A 20848-nucleotide genomic window follows, 5' to 3' on the forward strand; every position below is an offset into this window, starting at 1 on the left:
GGGGTTTCACCACATTGGCCATGCTGGTCTCGAACTCCTGACTTTGTGATCCAGCCGCCTCGGCCTCTCAAAGTGCTGGAATTACAGGCAGGAGCCACCATGCCTGGCCAGATTTAACATAATTCTTAACAGCCCTAGGATTTTCAAAATGGTAAACAAGCATTGGCTTCAACTGACAACCATCAGCTACCTTAGGCCTTAACAAGTGAGTTAGCCTGTCCTTTTTAAGCTTTGAAGCCAGGCATTGACTTCTCCTCTCTAGCCATGAAAGTCTAAGATGTCATCTTCTTCCAATAGAAGGTTGTTTCATCTCCAACTGAAAAATTATTTCTTAGTGTGGCCACTTTCATCAATAATCTTAGCTAGATTTTCTGGTCAACTTGCACCAGCTTCATCAGTACTTGCTGGCTCACCTTGCACTTTTATGTTATGGAGATGGTTTCTTTCCTTAAACCTCACGACGCTCTGCCAGCTTCAAACTTTTCTCCCGCAGTTTACTCACCTCTCCCAGCCTTCGGAGAACTGAGAATCAGGGCCTTGCTCTGGATTAGGCTTTGGTTCAAGGAAATGTTGTGGCTGGTTGGATCTTTTCCACAGACTACTCAAACTTTCTTCATAGCAATAAGGCTATTTATCTTTCTTATCATTTGTGTGTTTAGTGGAGTAGCAGTTTCAATTTTCCTAAAGAACTTTTGCTTTGCATTCAAAACCTGGCTAACTGGTACAAAAAGCCTAGATTTCTTTTGACAAAACTTTCTCACTAAACTTGATCATTTCTAGCTTTTGATTTAAAGTGAGATACATGCAATTCTTCCTTTCACTTCAACACTTAGAGGCCATTGTAATGATATAAAATGGCCTGATTTTAATATTGTTTTGTCTTAGGGAATAGGGAGGCTCAAAGGGGAGAAACAAGCGAGAATGGCCAGTACTAGGGCAGTCAGAATACTCACAACATTAATCTATTAAGTTTGCCATCTTATAAGAACATGGCTGGTGGCACCCCAAAACAATTACAAAGATGACATCAAGAATCACTGATCACAGATAACAATAATAAATGTAATATTAATGAAACTGTTTGAAGTATTGTGAAAATTACCAAAATATGACGCAGAGACGTGAAGCAGGTACATGCTTTCGGAAAAATGTTGCAGATAGACCTGCCTGATGCAGGGTTGGCACAAACTTTCAATTTGTAAGAAATGCAGTATCTGTAAAGCACAATAAAGCTAAACACAATAAAAGGAGGGATGCCTGTAGTTCCTAGTATGAAGTACCATAATTCCCCATTTTTCTCCATTATTTGTTAATCCATTTTGCATTTATTGAACTTCTCTCAGTGAGACACACTGTGTGGCTGGAGAAATAGCAGAGAAGGAAACAGACATGGCTCCTGGCCGTAGGGGGCTAGCTCTCTGGTAGGGGGAGACAAATCATCAACAAGTAACCTGCTAGAGTGAGGATTCAAAGGCAAACAGTTAAATTTTGGTCATTGTTCTCCTGGAGCCTACATTTTAGGGTAATTACATAAAATATAAAACCCCTCAACACTAACTGGAACAAAATAATTGGTCAGTAAGTGTAAATTTTTATTACTACTTAAAAAATCGGTTACAATCTGCCATTGAATTCATTGTTGAAGACTGCTTTCTGAATACTGGCTTTTGCCATCTGACTACATTGTATAATTTGCCTTGCCTGTTTATGGCCTTGGTCATGATTTTTCTGGTTTGCCTTTTACTAATAAATATGTATGTAGTTCTGAGGCAGGAGAGTAGGGTCTGGAGGCAGGAAACATAAGGCCGATTCATGCTGACTTCCTGGAACTAAGTCAAATGGAAACACTTCAGCAATGAGAGGAAACATCGTCTCCGTTTACAGATGGCTTCCATCCAGTAAACGACTTTGTAACTTTACTTCATCCTCTTCATTTACACAGGACATATGCCAATTAACCAATGGAAGTCTCTAGAGGGCATTTAAACCCCAGAAAATTCTCTAACGGGGCTCTTGAGCCCATGTGCTCTGGGGCTCCCCACCTATGGCGTGTACTTTCATTTTCAATAAATCTCTGCTTTTGTTGCTTCCTTCTTTCCTTGGTTTGTTTGTGGGTTTTGTCCAATTCTTTGTTCAAGAGGCCAAGAACCTGGACACATCAACCGGTAACAACTCCTCGTTAGATAAATACAGCAACCACTTGCCTATTACGTGTGCAGATATATTCCTTGTACCCCAATTGTCTTTTAGGTTCCTTAAGGTCATATCTAAACACGGACTTTTGAGATTTGTTGTAGCTAAACCTGTATGTAGCATTTAGGCTTCCTACTTCTTTGGGTCATATCTTGTGGACTCCCACGCACATAGCTGTATCCTGTTAAACTGTCTTATATCAATTATTTTCTCCTGTTAAACTGTCTTATATCAATTTAACCTGTTAGGCCCAGGTGGAGACCTTAAGACGGTAGAGTTGAAGTTTTGCCTCCTTTACAATGGAGGAAGAAGAGCAGCAGGTACAGGGAGAGAAAATTTGTCTAAGAAAGAACTTTTTGGGGAGATTAGGCTTGCTCAGTATTGGAAAAGCCTGTATTGCAAGAGTGAGCTTTTGCAGCGGCAGATAGGTGGCTTAAAGTTTCTTTCGACAAAAAAATTCTCTTTCCACAAAGCAAGGAAGGAAAGCTCTTAATGAAGTGTTCCCTAAGGAAGGAAAGCTTTTTTTTTTTTTTTTTTGGAGAGGGAGGAGTGTTGCTCTGTCGCCCAGGCTGAAGTGCAGTGGTTAGATCTCAGCTCACTGCAACCTCCGCCTGCCGGGTTCAAGCGATTCTCCTGCCTCAGCCTCCTGAGTAGCTGGGACTACAGGCGCGCGCCACCAAGCCCGACTACTTTTTTGTATTTTTAGTAGAGACGGGGTTTCACTATGCCGGCCAGGCTGGTCTCGAACTCCTGACCTTGTGATCTGCCTGCCTTGGCCTCCCAAAGTGCTGAGATTACAGGCGTGAACCACTGCGCCCGGACCGGAAGGAAAGCTTTTAACAGGACGGCCCAGGAAGGACACAGCAAGCAGGACTAGAAGCAGCGCAGTGGAAAGTTTGTTTACCTCAGAAGCCAGGTTAAGCATGGGTGACGGGGAATTCGCCACTTAGGTTCGAGCAAATGGTGGCCTCCTTGCTAAAGCTGAAAGCAGAGGGCCGGACAGCAATATTGCAGCTAAGAGAACCAGCTCAGAAAACGCAGCATTGGAGACGTGAGGCAGGGGGCGCCGGACGCAGAACACGGGCCGCGTCTCCCAAGCGCCACCAGCTCCCGGAAGAGGGCGGGGCCACGTAGCATCCCGCGGGCTAAAACCTGCCAGCCAGGCCCGCTCGCCGAGGCTACTCAGCCGCGCGCCGAGCGGTCGATCGCCGTCGCTCCCGCAGCCTGTGCTCCCCACTCTGTGGCTCCACCCGCCATTGTGTAAGTGCGACTGCAGCCGGGCGCGCGGGTCGCGGCAGCTCGTTGCTCCCCAGGTCCCCGGATGGTTACGGGCCCGCGGGGAGGGTCGCAGGGGCAAACCCTAAGACCTCACAGCTCCCGAGGGGCTCCCGCTCGCGGCGGTTCCGCAGGCGAGGGGTGGCGGGTCCCCAACGCTGGGTGCTGCGCCGCCTCTCAGCTGGTTCCTGGGTCCTGGAGCGCGCCGCCGAGTGCCGGGTTCAGGCGTCTCGCGTGCTGTTGATTTCGCGCGATGTTTAATTCGAATTGAGAAAGTCTAACTTCACTTTTTTTTTTTTTTCTTAATGCAGAGGCCAATAATCCGTTATGGAGCATGCCTTTACCCCGTTGGAGCCCCTGCTTTCCACTGGTACTGTATTTCTTTACACGTTTTAGTATCACTGACGTGCCCCTCCTCAGCGACCGGAACAGGTCGAAAGGACGGGACTCTAGAGCCGGCATGATTTCCAGTCTGGGTTCTGTCCCTGATTTCCTAACTCTGTACCGCTAAGCATATCACTCAGCCTCTCGCCGACCTCATTTTCCTCATCTGAAAAAGGAGCATACGTATCAGTCCTTGCTGCGAGGACGAAATGACACGATATAGTTGTGTGTAGTCCTCCTGGAGCCCAGTAAGCGTTACCTGTAACCCCGGCTGTTGAGCCTCTACCGCAGCGCGAACCAATCTGGAACATAGCGGAACATTAGACATTGCATTAAGGAAGGTCATCGTTGCCTGTCCGTGATGCGTTTTTAATCCATTGAAAGTACCCCGAGCCTACCCAATAAAAGATTGGTCAATGGTTATATCAAGTGCTTCCAATGTATATAACACTTAGGATTTTTTATTCTTCTAAAATTTGAAATTGCTGTGTAACTTAGCGCAGGCTGGGCTGCTTGCTGGTTGTAGAGCCTATCAACAAGGACGAAGTGCCCAGAAAGGAAAGTGACTGTTTTCCAAAGCTAGCAGTGGGGAAGTGGTCCAGACTCCTGCCTTAAAGAAACCATTTCAAAAATGGGAAAAATGCAAGGGATTAAAACGGGGAGCTTGGTATTGGGACGCCGGGGTCCCAGTCCACCTGACTTGCTCAGATGATTTATCTTGGGTTATTGTCTCATCTGGTGAATGGGCTGGCTCCATCTCAAGTGTAACTGGGTTGCAAATTAACTGCAGCCTTGAAGTTATCTCCAGGTGGGGGAGAATTCAGTTGTCGCTTTGTTTCTAGATTAGTCTCTGGAACCTCAAACACATAATTAGATAAGGTATACATTGTGTGAGGGGTGCATGGAGGAAAGAAGGAAAGCAAAGATTATTACCTCGTTGCTAAAGGTAAGAGAAGGAATGGCACAGGAACCAGGGGAAAAAAAAACTTGAAAACAAGACATTTAGGTACTTCACGTGGAAACACGGAATGAATGAGTTTATGAGGCAGGTTGTTAGTAGCATTCATTCTTGTGTAATAATTAACTTCTGTGTGATAATTTGGTAATGTTATTTTTAATAAACCATTAGTTTTTATTTTCTTGTTTATAACTCATACATTTAAACAGAAAGCATAATTTTTTAAATGTTTACATTTGTTTTCTGTAAACAGGAATTCATGGGTCTTGTTTAGGGCATTGAGTTTAACTTGTATGTTTTTCCACATGCTTGGAGTGGTAGGTGACATTGACTCTTTACTCTTGAGTCATGTTTTTGTTTGTGACAGGGTGTTGCTTTGTTGCCCTGGCTGGAGTTCAGTGGTGCCATCATAGCTCACTTCAGCCTCGACTCCCGTGCTCAATCCATCCTCCCACCTCAGCCTCTGGAGTAGCTAGGACTACAGGTGTGCACTACCCCACTGGGCTAATTTTTAACTTTTTTGTAGAGAAAGGTCTCCCTATGTTGCCCAGGCTGGTCTCAAACTACTGGGCTCAAGTGATCCCATTCTCCTGCCTCAGACTCCCAAGTTCTGGGATTACAGGTGTGAACTACCACCCCATTCATGCTAAGTGCTTTATATACATGTTTATGTCTGATTTTACTAGGGAAAGAAAACAGTTACAGAACTAGAATCTTAACCTGGTTATTATTTTATTAGGTTAAAAGGTGGAGTGTTTATTACCTTAAACAGATTTTCAAGAGTTGAAAAAAAAAAAAAGTCCCGGCGTGGTGGCTTACACCTGTAATCCCAGCACTTTGGGAGGTTGAGGCGAGAGTATCACCTGAGATTAGGAATTAAAGACCCGCCTGGCCAACATGGGGAAACGCTGTCTCTACTAAAAATACGAAAATTAGTTGTGTGTGGTGGCGTGCTTCTGTAATCCCAGCTACTCTGGAGGCTGAGGTGAGAGAATTGGAGGAGGATTGGTTGAACCTGGGAGGTGGACGTTGCAGTGAGCTGAGATTGTGCCCCTGCACTCCAGCCTGGGAAACAAAAGACTTCATCTCCATACAAAAACAAAAACAAAAAAACCCCCAAAAGGCATTGGCAAGCACATTTTGCAAATTTCCTAGTTCTCATTTATCCAGCATCAGGAGGACAAACAAACAGCATTTTCTAGAGCAAACATTTGATTTGGGTGATCTTTTGGCTTTCAGATTTGTTACTGAAATCTAAGAGCCTTACTGTCTGAAGATCTCTAATGGTTTCTAGGTTAAAAGAAGTATATCAGAGATACTGAGTGCTGCGGAATAAAGATTGTATTGAGGAATTAGAGTATCTGGATTTAAATCCTAGCTTTGCCACTTAATATTTATTTGACCGTGATTTGACCATGTACTTCCGTTTCTTCATCTGTAAAATAGGAACATATCACAGGATTATTATGTGTATAAATGAATTAGCACACAACAAGCACTTAGCTTCAATAGCTGTAAGCTATTTAGCAGGAAGCTTGAGGGGAAAGCAAAACGGCAGTTGAATCTCAGGGTGGATGCTGAGATGGAAAAGGAGGGAGCAGATAGCTCTGCCTCCTTTGTTTTTAGTAGAGGCTTAGTGGAGAAGGCCTTGACTGCTTTGTAATTTCAACATTGGAGCAAGGCCGGTAGGGGGATGGTGGCAGAATCCAGTGCTCCCTTGGGTGGTTCTCAAAGTTTTCTCCTGTTGTTCCTATGGTTAAAACTATGTAGAATTCTTGTCTTATCTCTAGTTTGGCATTGAAACAGGGATTTGGGCAAGTTTGTGATTAGATATGTATGAGGTATTTAACAACAGAACTATTACTGTAAGGACCAGTTTAATGCTGGGTCTTTTACAATAATTCATTAAATTTTTGAGGTTAATTTTTCATTGGAGAGATTCCCTTTATCAAATAGATTTAATGTTTAATACTCACCTGGCAGAGAAGTTTTTCTGATAACATCTTCTGTGAATTTGATTTGCTGGAAAGATTTATCTGTAATGCTTATTAAGATTTAGTATAGTGAGCAATCCAATAATAAAGGTAGTTTGCTACAGATTAAGGAGTAGCTGAGAAAAGTTTTCTGGACCAAAAATACTTATCTCTCTGGAATGATCACTAGCCCAGAGAAAAATGGAATTCTTTTTAAATTTTTTTGTTTTTTTGTAACTAAAGTAAGTGCCCATTATTTAAGAAAAAACAATTATCTACCCTAGAATGTGAAAGTTTCCTGTACTTCCTTTTCCAGAAATAACTATTATTATTACTCTTACTTTAAACAAAATGGGTTCATATTATAAATTGTTTTATAAGTTACTGTCTGGGGCAGTGAGTTAAAAACATAAATATTTGTTACTGCAAACATCATGTATGTTCTGTTCATTTTTTTTCAAACTAAGTAAAAAGTATATCCTAGTTACCAGACATCATCAATCTAAAAATTTATGTGTTTTTTTAAATTTTGTATGAATAAACAAAAATAGGACTATTCAATTTTCTGCAACTGTTTTCACCTACTATTTTGTTATGTCTATGTGTATACATGTTCCAAGTGTTTTGTTTTTTTAATGAGCAGTATGGACTCAAATTGCTGGTCATTCTTTTTTATTTCTTTTTTTTTTTTAGAGACAGGGTCTTGCTCTGTTGCCCAGACTAGAGTGCAGTGGTGTGATCATCGTTCACTGTAACCTCTGACTCCTGGGTTCAAACAGTCCTCCCACCTTGGCCTCCCAAAGTGTTGGGATTACAGGTGTAAGCTGCTGTGCCCAGCCTCACCAGTCTTAATAGACATTTATGTTACTTCTAATTTACTATCACAGTCTACAGTGCATATCTTTGTTCACACTATTTTTCATATTTATGTATTTTAGTAGTGTAAATTTCTAGAAACGTAGTTGCCAGACTAAAGGGTATGCTTGCATTTTTGGTTATCAAGGGGATTTATCAGCTAACTAGTGTATATCCTTTGGTACTAGGTACTGAGGGGGATAAAAAATTGAAAGTGGTCCCTTCTATCCAGGAGTTTATGATCTAGTTGAGTGTCAAGAACAAAACATAAGATTCCAGTGAGATGTTGAATTATGTATTGTAGAACCCACATAGGAACTGGCGATGGGGATGAGAGGCAGGCTGGAGTAGGCAAATAAATCATGGGGTGAATCAGACATCAACTGGGCCTCCAAAAGAACACTGGGTTTAAAGGGAGAGAGGCACAGGGAGGTTTCCAGAAGAGCATTGCAGGTGATGGGCCATCCTTGAGAAAGAGCTCAGTGCTGCATCTGGACATGAAAACGGTCACACGGTGGTGAGTGAGAGATAGTGTGACTAGGTTGGAGAGTGCTCATGGGGGTTTTGGAAGAATGTGGTTGAACAGTGAGGATAAAATCAGATTGTGGAGGAAGAGACATTTATTGCATAGTAGGAGATAGTTTTTGAAAATTTCTGTGTCCTCTGCCTTTGGAACATTCTATAAGCAGCTTTTTATAAACAGTAATCTTTCCTTATATTCTAGGAACTCTAGTGCAGCAGGTCACCAACTTTTTTGGCACCAGAGACCACCAGTTTTGTAAAAGACAGTTTTTCCATGGACCAGTGGAGGGGTGGGTGGTGGTGGTTTCAGGGTGACTCAAACCATTGCATTTATTGTGTACTTTATTTCTATTATTATTGCATTGTAATATATAATCCATATATGTATATATTATTACATGTAATATATACAGTGACAGATGACCAGGCATTAGATTCTCATAACGAGTGCTCAAGCTAGATCCTTCTCATGTGAGTCCACAATAGGCTTTGGGCTCATGAGAATCTAATGCCCTGGTCATCTGACAGGAGGTGGAGCTCAGCTTCACTTCTACCCTGCTGTGTGGGCAGGTTCATAACTGGCTACAGACAGTCTAATCTACAGATGATTTAAAGCATGCAGGAGGGTGTGTGTAGATTATATACAGATAAGGGAGACTACTGTACTTTAAAACTCATTTAGTTTTGTCATTGATGTCATAGTTCTGATTTGCTAACCCAATATAGGTTAAAGTCCTTCTCTCAAATGCAGTTTTCAAGTATACAATATATTGTTTATTAACTATAGTCTTGGTGATGGTACAGTCACCTCTTTTGCACCTAAGCTAAATTCACCTACCCACTATTTCCTTATAGAAACATTTGTTCTTGCTTCTATATTTTCCCTTAGCTCATGCTAAATTTGCCACCTAGAATTATCTTTGCCAATCCTTAAAATTATTTTATTTTATTTTTTTATTTTTTGAGACGGAGTCTCACTCTGTCACCCAGGCTGAAGTGCAGTGGTGCAGTCTTGGCCCAATGCAACCTCTGCCTCCCAGGTTAAAGCAGTTCTCTGCCTCAGACTCCCAAGTAGCTGGGATTACAGGCACCTGCCACCTGGCTAATTTTGTATTTTTAGTAGAGATGGGGTTTCACCATCTTAGCAAGGCTGGTCTTGAACTCCTGACCTCATGATCCACCCACCTCTGCCTCCCAAAGTGCTGGGATTACAGGTGTGAGCCACTGTGCCCGGCTGAATTATTATTCTTAAATTTTAGCCATTCTGGTAGGTGTATAGAGATGTCTCTATGATTTTTGTCATTTTCCTTATGACAGATTGCTCATAATGTGTTTATTGACCTTTTGCATGTCTTGTGAAGTGTTTATGTCTCTTACCCATTTTTTCAATTAGGTTGTCTTTCCTTTTTTTATAAAAACATTTTTTAGGAGTTTTTCTTGTATATTCTGGTTGCAGTTCTTTAAATCTTGATTTCCTCATTATTAAAATAGGGAGAATGACACTTTCCAAGGAGAGTTGTGAAAATTAAACAATGTGTGTAAAGCATGTAATGGTGACATGTAGTAAGAAGTCAAGCATTTTAAGTATTTTTTTCCTTTTAAACTTTTCATCTGAGGGGTTTTATTTTTAAATTAATACAGAATATTGAACTGGTAAGGATGTACTGTTGCTGTTTGAGGCTTTGTAAATGTAGGTGCATTTCAGCATATTCTTAGACATCTAAACTTTTTGCTTTGTTCTTCAGTACCTGTGATCATTTCAGTTTTTATCATGAAGATTTATATTCAGAAATTTATAGGCTTCAAACTTTTTTTTTAAAAAAGTTGATTTACTTTAAACACTTTATAGCCAAAATAAAGGTAAATAGTCAAATCTCATAACCATTATTTTCCATGTGCTTATTTCACCAACTCTTAAGACACAGCAGTTACACAGGTTTTAATTTCTCGTTTGCTAAGAATACTGATCTTTTTTTTTTTTTAATTATTTTTTCAACTATATTGAGGCATGATTGACAAAAGTGCCATATTTAGCCAGGTGTGGTGGCTCTCACCTGTGTTCCCAGCACTTTGGGAGGCTCACCCATCTGACTTCACTATACTATGTTTACTTCTTTAAAGATCCTGTCTGCAAATACAGCCATATTCTGAGGTTCTGGGGGTTAGGACTTCAGCTTATGAATTTGGTGGGGGTTAGGGGGTGAGTGGGCACAATTTAGCTAATAACAAATAGGGTAGTTGATTAGGTTTTCAAAAACCAAAAAAAAAAAAAAAAAAAAAAAATTGGCTGGGTCCATATTTCAGTATTATGATTTCCAAAAAAGAGGTTTTAACATGTAATTCCAATAGCATATAGCTAGTATATGAATCAGAGAATCAATTTTGGTCTTATTTAGTTGCTGTTTTCTACTTATAAACAAAGGTTTCTCTGTTCATTCCTGTTTATCCATTATGGGCCACACTCTAGTAGATGTTGTAGGAGAATAAAAAAGGGTTGACAAATCTTACTATGAAAGATTTCAGTATAGAACAGGCTGTTCTGTACAACACAATGGAAATGTAATTTCATATGTAATATAACTCAAAGTTTCCTAATAGTCTTATTAAAAAGGTTATACACTTTAATTTTATTTCTTACTTAATCTAAAATTCTATTATTTTGACATGTGATCAGTATAAGTAATTACTAATGTTATAGTTTACTTTTTTTTTTGAGATGGAGTTTCGCTCTTGTTACCCAGGCTGGAATGCGATGGCGCGATCTTGGCTCACCGCAACCTCCGCCTCCTGGGTTCCTGAGTAGCTGGGATTACAGGCACGCGCCACCGTGCCCAGCTAATTTTTTGTATTTTTAGTGGAGACGGGGTTTCACCACGTTGACCAGGATGGTCTTGATCTCTTGACCTCGTGATCCACCCGCCTCGGCCTCCCAAAGTGCTGGGATTACAGGCGTGAGCCACCGCGCCTGGCCAGTTTACATTTTTTTTTTATCCAAAATCTTCAAACTCCAGTGTGTAGTTTACATATCTAGCGCATCTTAATTCAGATGATAAATATTCATTAGACATACTTGATCCATATTTAATTTGTGATAGTTTTTCAAATGTTTTTAATTCATATTAGCAAGGAGCAAATCATAGCCTTATAACTTTGGAATGAACTTTATAGGCAAGGAAAAAAATATTTCTTTTCCAAAGAAAACCTTGGAAATAGATATTAGAGATAGAACTGGACTAAAACCTAGGTTTTCTGATTATCTATTTCTCCTAATATTGGCTTTTTTTGTTGGTGTTGTTTAAATTAAAGCAGTATGCCTGCTTTGAGACTTAGAAAACTTTCAGGGTTATTGTTGTTGATTGTTTAAGATACTTTCATCTGGTGTGGTAAAGAAATCTCTGGCTAAAGCCACTGTATAAGGATTAGCTTTAGCTGCTGCTTAAGGATTGTGGTATTTTTTTGTTATCAAGGGCTATCTAAGACAGTGGAAGATACGAATTAGTGAATTCCAGAGTGTCAGGAATCTTACGGTACTCTCCTACCCAATCAGAAGTCCTCCTACGTAGCCCTCAGATCTCTGGAATGTTTCTGGGACATTCACTGTGTTGACTGTTCATGCTTTTCTTGGCGTATAACTTACAATTGTTGGAATCCTTCCTTTTTATTCCTTTCAACCTATTTCTAATTTACTAAGATTTGCTGCTGTTAACTACCCTTTACTTTGTGTATTTGGTGTAACTTTTCTTTGTATCTTGTTTGATTTTCATATTTGCCTTAATTTTTGCTGTACTTTTGATTAGTCACATTTCATGACAGCATTTTTGGTTCGCCCTCATTGTCAATGAGCAAATTGTTTCTCTTGCCTTAAGTAAGATCTCATTAACTTTATAAGCTATCTTTTCCACATCATCTAGAGAATCAATTTCCTTTGATTCAGTGGTATTTAGTCTTGTGGCACCCCCCCCATCATTCCATATTAGCATTTTAATAGCTCCGTGCTTTTAGAAACTAAAGCTTCTAAAGTGAGTTTAAAAACAATTTTAAATCTTTAAAAAGTTATCTAAATTTATACTTTGTAGCATTATTAGAAAGAATGGGGCTTTTTTAGATGAAACAATTGAAAGTATCAGGTGAGCCCGTGGGGGTCATTTTAATATTCACAAGGAAAAAATGTTACAGCATAATCACACCAAAAAAAAATCTGGGTATTGACACGTTAACACCACATTTCTTTGAGGTTTTCTAGGAAAATGAGGTGTATTTGTGCATTAACTTCCCATCAAATACATTTTATTATTATTTTTTTCTTGGTTAAATGCATCAGAAAGAGTTATTCTTTGTAGGTGGCAAACAAATGCTGAAACAAATGGATTTCATTCTGAGTATTTCCGTATCTTTATCACCATTGTCTTTGAAGGTATTCATTTTTCACAGTGGAATAGTTTCTTTTGTTTTTATGGTTTCCAGTGAATTTAAGCTTTTGATTTGCTCATAGGTCACGTGTAAGGTTTTGGCTTGTTGACCCAATTGCTACCAAAAAATTTTCTTTTTCTTTTTTCAAAGTAGGAAAACTGTTCTAGAAAAAGTATCTTCCTAATCCAAGTATACATGCTCTGAGTGAATCCTTTGGATGGATAGGAGACGTTTAAAACCTTTACTGTTCCTGGTGTGTGTCTTCCTTAGTAATCCTCTGAAGTAGCCATCTGTTTTTTTTCCTGGAACATGTTCAGGTAGCTCAGTCTTTGAGAAAACATGTTGTTGGAAAGACAACTGATGATTAAAAATGTATATTCAAAATAAGCTGAGGTTTACCTTTAGTTATCAATTTTCCAGCTTAAATAGCATAGAAGATCTTTACTTGTTTTCTACATAATCACCCTTCAAATACCGAAAAATCTTAACCAGATTTTTCTTAGTTCTCTATATTCAGGTTAAATAATCATAGTCATTTGTTGAACAATTATTTGAGTGCCTCCTGTGTACCAGGAACCATTCTAGGCTTGGGGAGACATAACAACAATTTTCTTTTCATTTAATGCTTTCCAGACTGCCTATCCTGATATAGGTATCAGTGACCTCCTTCTGGAAAATCAGATGTCCTTGTCAAGAATGCTTACTGGAGGCTGTTTTCGTTTATTTATTTATTTTTTATTCTTTTGGATACGGCGTCTTGCTCTGTTGCCCAGGCTGCAATGCAGTGGCACAATATTGGCTCACTGCAACATCTGCCTTCCCAGGTTCTAGTGATCCTCCTGCCTCATCCTTCCGAGTAGCTGGGACTACAGGCGTGTGACACCATGCCTGGCTAATTTTTGTATTTCAGGGTTTTGCCGTGTTGCACCTGACCTCAGGTGATCTGGCCACCTTGGGCTCCCAAAGTGCTGGAATTACAGTGTACCACCATGCCCAGCCTGTTTTTGTTATTTTAAATTGCAGCTTCTGCAGGATATTGAGAATCCTGAACAGGAAAGTCTTGAGAAATCATCAGGGGAAACAGTGCTTTGGGATTAAAGAAAAAATGAAAAGAGGAAAGGGGGAAGGGGGCAGGAAAATGGTAGGTCTCACAGTTAGATACCTTGTTTAAGTTTATAAATTTTTTTTGTATGGTTCTCTAAAACCTTGTTACTTAAGTTGAAATTCTTAGGCTGGTAGCATTGGCATGCCTCGGTGCCTGTAAGAATAGAACCTCTGGCCCCACTTCAGATTGACTGAATAAAAATCTACATTTTTAACAAGACACTCGGGTCCATCTTAATGCTCCTTAAAATTAAAAGGCACTACCTAAGAGGAATACCAACTTCTTAAAACAAAAACACCCTCCACATTTAATGATAATATTTATCATTATCTAGAACTTCTTTTCAACCAGTAATGTCTGGTGGTTTTATTTTGAGCTTTATTGCTGTCCGTGGGAGTGCATAGTGTGGTAATGTGTTCAGTACACATACCCAGTGGCAGAGGATGGTTCACCTGAGTGCGATGTGGTGATACCTTTCTCCACACTAGCAACATCTGAGGTGCATATCCACTTTATTGGGCTTTGGTTTGCCTTTGCAAATGTCTACATGTAATACTGATATTCTATCAATATAGTTGGTTAAGATATAACTTCAGGCTTTTCTCATATATAATTTTGTTTTGGTGTTTTATTGAGCTTGGGGGAAGTAAATCTTAAATTTTCCTTTGTAATTATTGGCCAAAAATTACTATATTATGAGAGATATACACTCTATAATGTTTGGGTGTTAAAATCATGCAAACAGTTATCTTTGGGAAAATTGATAACCAGAGAGAGAGATGTTTTGTGAGTTATGCCTCTTCAGGCATTTCAATTCCTGAGTATCTCTTTACAAATGAAACATCTGTGACTCAATACATTCTTCTTGGTGTGGCTTAAAGTCAAAGTAGTCATGCAGTCTCATTCTTTTCTCTGAAAGATAACATCCTATTAAATAAGTCCATGCTTTTAATTTTGGGGAATGATAGTTGAAGAGTTCTGAAATTTGAAGTTAGTGAAACCTTTTCTGTCCACCACCACGACGATGACGACTACTACTACTACTATCTTTTTTTGGTGAATCTGGCATCTGAATTGGTTACTATAAGTTAGAATAGATCAAAACCATTTGAAAATGGAATTAAAATGGCCTCTTTTTGAAAAATACTTGTAATTATTATTTCATTTTTATAGAGGAAACATATATGTTTTCAGGCTGTTTAACATTTTATTAATTGAGCCAACATTGTCTGTTACACATGTGGCATCATTCTAAATCCACGCAATTGAAACACATGGTCCAAGATTTCACAGCGATTATAGCCTAGTAGGACAAATAGATAAGCAAGTGAGAAATTTGAGTACAATGTGACAAGAGACATCGCAGGGGAACCCTGGATCACATAGGAAGGATTTGGGGGCTTTATTGAAGGCTCTGGAAAGAGGAAATATTTAAGGTGGCAAATCTGCTTAACTTGTTTTAAGTTTTTTATTTTTGTGATTTAACGCTGTGAGATGTTTATATACCTCAATCCACATCTGATTGTACGCTGAGTGTAAATTTCTGGGAGTAGAATTAAAGAATCAAAGTTATGAGCCTCTAGGGTTTCTAGTACATGTTCCTAGGTGGCTTTCCAGAAGGGCTGTATCAAGTTATAGGGCAGTATCAGCATATTAGTGTGTCCCTTTCAGTATGTCCCTCCTGGCAGTGGATGCTCTGCAATTCTTGATAGAAATATTCATGGATTATAGCTGCCCCTGCTTTTTCACTCCCACATCATGATTTTTGTAGTACTCTTGGTAGTACCGCCAATAATCTAAGGTGGGAAAGATTGTCCAAGACTTGGACATTATCAGAAGAGATTACTAGGTGTCCTTTCAGTGGAACACTGGGCTTATTTAGTGGACCCTGAAGTGACTATACACAGGGTATATACCTTTCACTCTTTTTTGTTTAGGCAGTTTCGAAATGATGTAGGGATAGAAGTTAACTAATAGTCATGCAAATGATTCTTATCTATAATAATGCAAATGAATTTTGTCCAGTGGGATATAATTGATTTCTACCTTGAAGAAATGTCCCCAGATACTATATTCCATTGCTCTATAGTAGAGATTGCTAAACTTTCAGTTTTAGACTTGTGTCTCATTAATTTCTTCATGGGGCCACCAGCACCAAACAAATACCTAATAGGTACTTCTATTAAGTAATTAGGTCCAAAAAACCTGTTAGTAGTTTGTACAGTGTCCCTGCTAGTTCAGTGAGACACCTTGAATGCTTTGACACTCAACTTTGGAACCCTTCTTAAAATAGATTCACCATTGATGTCAGTATTACTCTGCCTACACACACACACAAATACACACACTGAAGTTTGTACTAATAACGATCAATTATATATTAATTGATGAGTTGAATAATATCTTTGGCATGTGTTCATTTTATATTTGCATGAAGGTTGTGATTCTAAAATTTTTTTGGAAATTACACTTTAAGCACCAGTTAAATTTTCCTTAATTTATTGTTAATTTAAAAGGTGGTAAATAGATCATCTTAAGTTTCTTTGAACTCGGTTTTCTTATCTGTAAATGACCTGTGGTAGTCTGTGAGAATTAAAAGTGAAAATGCATGTGTAAAAGCATAGCATGGAGCCTATGAGGACAATTTGCAAAGTGGGCAGGTCATACATACCTTGGAGCTTGTGGGATTCCTCAGGTGCGCATCCCATAGAAAGGACTTAGGCTAGACTTGCCTGTGTTGCAGTGTGCTTTGGGAATCACTCCAAGAGAGGAATCTCAACTGCTGCCCTCCCCTCCACTCAAAAGATCCACATATTTGCTGGAACCTCCAGGTGACTGTGTAGCACTGTGTGTCTGGGAACTTCCAGGTTAGAGTCGGGAGCTTGTGTTGCTAAGCAGATAATTTCAGCCTGTTCTTGCATTGTTAACTCCCACCTGCTAAGCTAGCTCCTTGAAAAGATTCAGAAATAGGGAAGGGAAGGAGGTGAAATGAACTCCAGGACCATCTGCATTTGTATTTATATTCCCTCATTTGTTTTCTAAAAGAGTGAAATGTATCCAGTAGTCATAACTTTATGTTTAGACAGCAGTTGTTTAGTTTTGTCATTTTAATTTCCATATGCTTGATCTCCATGTGCTAAGTATTACCTTCTAACTATAGAAATGACTTTATTGGGCCGGGCACGGTGGCTCGTGCCTATAATCTCAGCACTTTGGGAGGCTGAGTGGGGCGGATCACAAGGTCAAGAGATCAAGACCAGTCTGGCCAATATGGGGAAATGCTGTCTCTACTAAAAATACAAAAAAATTAGCCGGGCGTGGTGGTGCATGCCTGTAATCCCAGCTACTCGGGAGGCTGAGGCAGGAGAATTGCTTGAACCCAGGAGGCAGAAGTTGTGGTGAGCTGAGGTCACGCCACTGTATTCCAGCCTGGGCAACAGAGCAAGACTGTCTCAAAAAAAAAAAAAAAAAAAAAAAAAGAAATGACTTTATTTCCCCAAACCACCAAGTGTTGCAGTCAGCTCTAAAAATGCTTTCTTCTCCTTCAAATTTTAAACTTCTAAAATTATAACTGAAATTTTGAAATCGAATGGAATATATTTAGGATTGAAGTGATATCCAAGGAATGGAAAGTAAAAAAAGCTGCCCTGGACTGAAGTACCAGGCTAGGAATATTTACCCGGTCATCAGGCATAGATTAGGACTGGGAAAAATGGGATGGTAATGGTAATTTACAAGTAGGTGTCCAATACTCATAGTTCTAAAGTAGCTTACAAAGCCAGAGTAGTTAGGGTGTGGGAAGCCTGATAGAATACTTATACTGTTTTGTTCCAAATTATAAAATAGTTACTTCTATAATTCTTGCTGTCTGTCTTTATCCAAATTACTATTATCATAGGAACGATTGGTTTCTGAACATTCTCTCTTGTTTATTATCAATTCAACTGATTTAGTGTTACCTGTTTCGGTGGATCTGTTAGAATCTGCCTGTGACAATTCTTGTTGATTAAAAAGAACTGCAAGTAAAGGGAACCCATGTGCAGACCAGCTCATGCTAATGACATTCATAGGAACTAGCAATTCCCTTGAAGTGTGCATTGGACTGTGACACAGGTAACTATGAAAGGATTTTGCATATGGTGGTATTGTATACTTGAAGCCTATCATAAATGTAACCTTTCTATTACTGTTAGGAGATGAGTTATTGTTTCCACTTGCCAGGTAAGAACAATACTTGAGATGAAATCTGGTGTTACGCTTTTGGCCTTTCACTGTTTTTTGAAGTGTAAATGGCTTATGTTTAGTCAATATTCTTGTTGTGAAATAGCATCATTTTTATGCCATCCAAGAGTTAGAGCTGCTGATGCACCTATTAATAGACACAGAAGCACTACTCAGTTGAGACAACGTGTTAGAGGTGTTTGAGTTCTGCGAGGAATTTTCTGCTCACTTGTACCACACAATTTGAGTCATGTTTGTGCTGCATAAACTGTATCATTCATTTTTATATATTTACACATGTTTGCATAATACAGATGATTACCAGTATTTACTGAGAGCTTACTGTATGCAAGGAGCTATTCCAAGTTTTCTATGTGTTAACCTTGATTATCCTCACAATCATTTTTAAGGGGAATATATGGTTACCCCCATTTTAGAAATAAGAATGCTGAGATAGATACAGAGAGGTTGACTGTCTTGCCCAAAGTCACATGTCCAGGAAGCGTAAGAGTTGAGCTTCAGACCCAAGCAGTCTGGCTGCAGAGCCTGTTGGGTAACCACTACCACAATCCTGATTTTTGTGTCTATATGTGGTATGGCTGTGGTAGTTTTATTTTTCTTTGAGGACGTTTTCCCCCAACCTCTCCATCTCTTCTCTCTGAGAATCACTTTAAGTTTACTCTCAACCTGGTCAGTGAATCTATCGCTGTACTTAGTGGGAAATGGGACATCAGTTAAGGAATACATTTGGGTGTAGGTAATAGGGATACTCATCTCACAGTGGGTTGACAATTGGAATTGATTTTTCTTAAATGATAAATCTGGAGGGAGGTGGTGGAGGGCTGGTGCAGCTGCTGTACAATGTTGATAGGATGCAGGCCTGTTCTTGTGTTCTTCTGTCTTTCTGTGTTGGCCATTAGCCTCATGCTTCTGATCTCATTAGAGGCAAGGTGGTTATTACAACTTGAGGCATCAAGGATGCATTCTAAGCAGAAAGAAAAGTATGGAGGAATTTTAAAAAGGGTCATGCCAACCTGGTTCATCCCCTTACGTCAGAAAAGTAAAAGCTTTCTTAGAGAATCCACAGTTCACATAATTGACTTTTGTTTTATTTCATTTTGGCTGGAACTAGGTTACATGGCCATTCCTAAAAAGCAATCACATGGAATCCTGTTCTTATGACTGATTTTGGCCAGGAACAGTTCATCTTCTCTGGGATATGGGCATACTGCCAACTAAATAAACTGAAGTGGTTCTGATAGAGAAGTTGGATGGATGGATATGGTGGAGACAGTGGACAGAATCAGCCACAGGATGACTTCCAGGAACTCTAGCCCAATACTCAATATTTGGAGCCGTTCTAATCTTGCTTGTAGTTGGGATTTGAATGTTCTAGGTGAAAGTTTCCAGGATATATTTGCTATCTGTGTTCTCAGATTAAGTATTCAATCCCTGCTTTTTCTTGGAAGCCTTTTTGCAATACTTCCAGGAATGTGGTTTCTCTGCATCTGGGAGTTTACCTTGCTCTTTGTTTTCTGCCCATTCCAGAGCTTCTCAAATATGATATTGCTTCTGAATCCCAGCTAGTGACAAGGCCTTGTTACTTGTGACAGCTTTTTCTGATAGCTTCCTTTGTCCCACAGTATAATCTGCATTGATTTTTTTTATTCTCCTACCTGAGATGCTTATTTTGTATGGAACCATTCCCAACATTGCAGTTTTGTTCACTGTGTTCGTATCATTGGCCAGGCACTATTTTAAGGTAACTAGGTTGTCTGATTATGTGCTAAAGCATATAAATTATTTGCTTTTATCTGAAATTCAAATTTTAATGGGTATTCAGGAATTTACATTAAACATTACTTGGTAATCTTCTATGGGTTAACTTACCAAAGCAATAATATATGTCATAAATACCTGAGATGTAGTTGTAGTGGTTTGGGACATAATTTTAATTTTTATTCTCATATTTATGGTGCTTCCTTTTTATATTCCTATGTGTGCTCTTTATGTCTAAGAGAAAGGATTGTTTAGTTTTAAGCTTTATGAGAGGAAGAGAGTTCAGAGAAAGTAAATTGAGGATCACAAGGCAGTATTACTTATTGAATGGTACTGTGGTTGATCTGTGTGCTTATCTGTGCTCTTGGAAGGCAGTGACATGAATTCTTATTTATCTTTGTGTCTCCTATGCTAAGCATCCTACTACATATATTTAGACAATGAGTTGACATTTAAGTTAACTTGCCAGGCTGCTCAGCTCCAAATCTCTACCTTGTATGTCCCATGATTTTTTTCCTCTGTCCTTGCATTGGTGTCAAAACCCTAACCAATAAGGCTCCACAATAAGGCTCCTTGGGCTAGACTCCCTTCACTCTCCCTCTTGCCCCTGAGCCTCAGCAGCATCTGCTCATGAGTTTGTTATTCTGGTTTCAAATTTGCTCTTGGCAACCCCTGACCCCAACTACACACGAACTTGGGGATTTTCCTCTCTTGTAAGGGCAGCTATATTTTTAGAGAGCAGTGTTTATTTATTTATTCTATCCAGCATTTAGAGGGGTTCATGCTAAAAGACTTCTGTATATGGGGCAGGCGTAGTGGCTCACGCCTGTAATCCCAGCACTTTGGGAGGCCAAGTAGGGGGGTAGATCATCTGAGGTCAGGAGTTTGAGACCAGCCTGGCCAACATGTTGAAACCCCGTCTCTACTAAAAATAAAAAAAATTAGCTGAGCACAGTGGCGCGCGCTTGTAATCACAGCTACTTGGGAGGCTGAGGCAGGAAAATTGCTTGAACCTGGGAGGTGGAGGTTGCAGTGAGCCGCGATTGCACCACTGCACTCCAGCCTAGGCAACAGAATAAGACTCCCTCTCAAAAAAAAAGAAAAAGAAAAAGGAAAAGAGAAAAAAAGAGTTCTGTATCTGTATCAGCTTAGTCTGCTGTGTTTCCAAACTGT

General features: G+C 39.6%; 1 protein-coding gene across 1 annotated transcript in view; it reads left to right on the plus strand.

Annotated features, from left to right (window-relative positions):
• Positions 1-3374: 3374 nt before the first annotated feature.
• Positions 3375-20848, plus strand: part of TPK1 (thiamin pyrophosphokinase 1) — a 395367-nt gene continuing 377893 nt past the window's right edge. The window contains exons 1-2 of the mRNA XM_012447567.2: positions 3375-3453; positions 3780-3838. Coding sequence (XP_012302990.2) covers positions 3796-3838 — 43 coding nt within the window. The 5' untranslated portion in view covers positions 3375-3453; positions 3780-3795. The remainder of the gene's footprint in view (positions 3454-3779; positions 3839-20848) is intronic.

The sequence above is a fragment of the Aotus nancymaae genome, unplaced genomic scaffold (genome assembly GCF_030222135.1).
Source record: "Aotus nancymaae isolate 86718 unplaced genomic scaffold, 86718_ANA_hifiasm-v0.15.2.pri h1tg000002l, whole genome shotgun sequence".
Lineage (NCBI taxonomy): Eukaryota > Metazoa > Chordata > Mammalia > Primates > Aotidae > Aotus > Aotus nancymaae.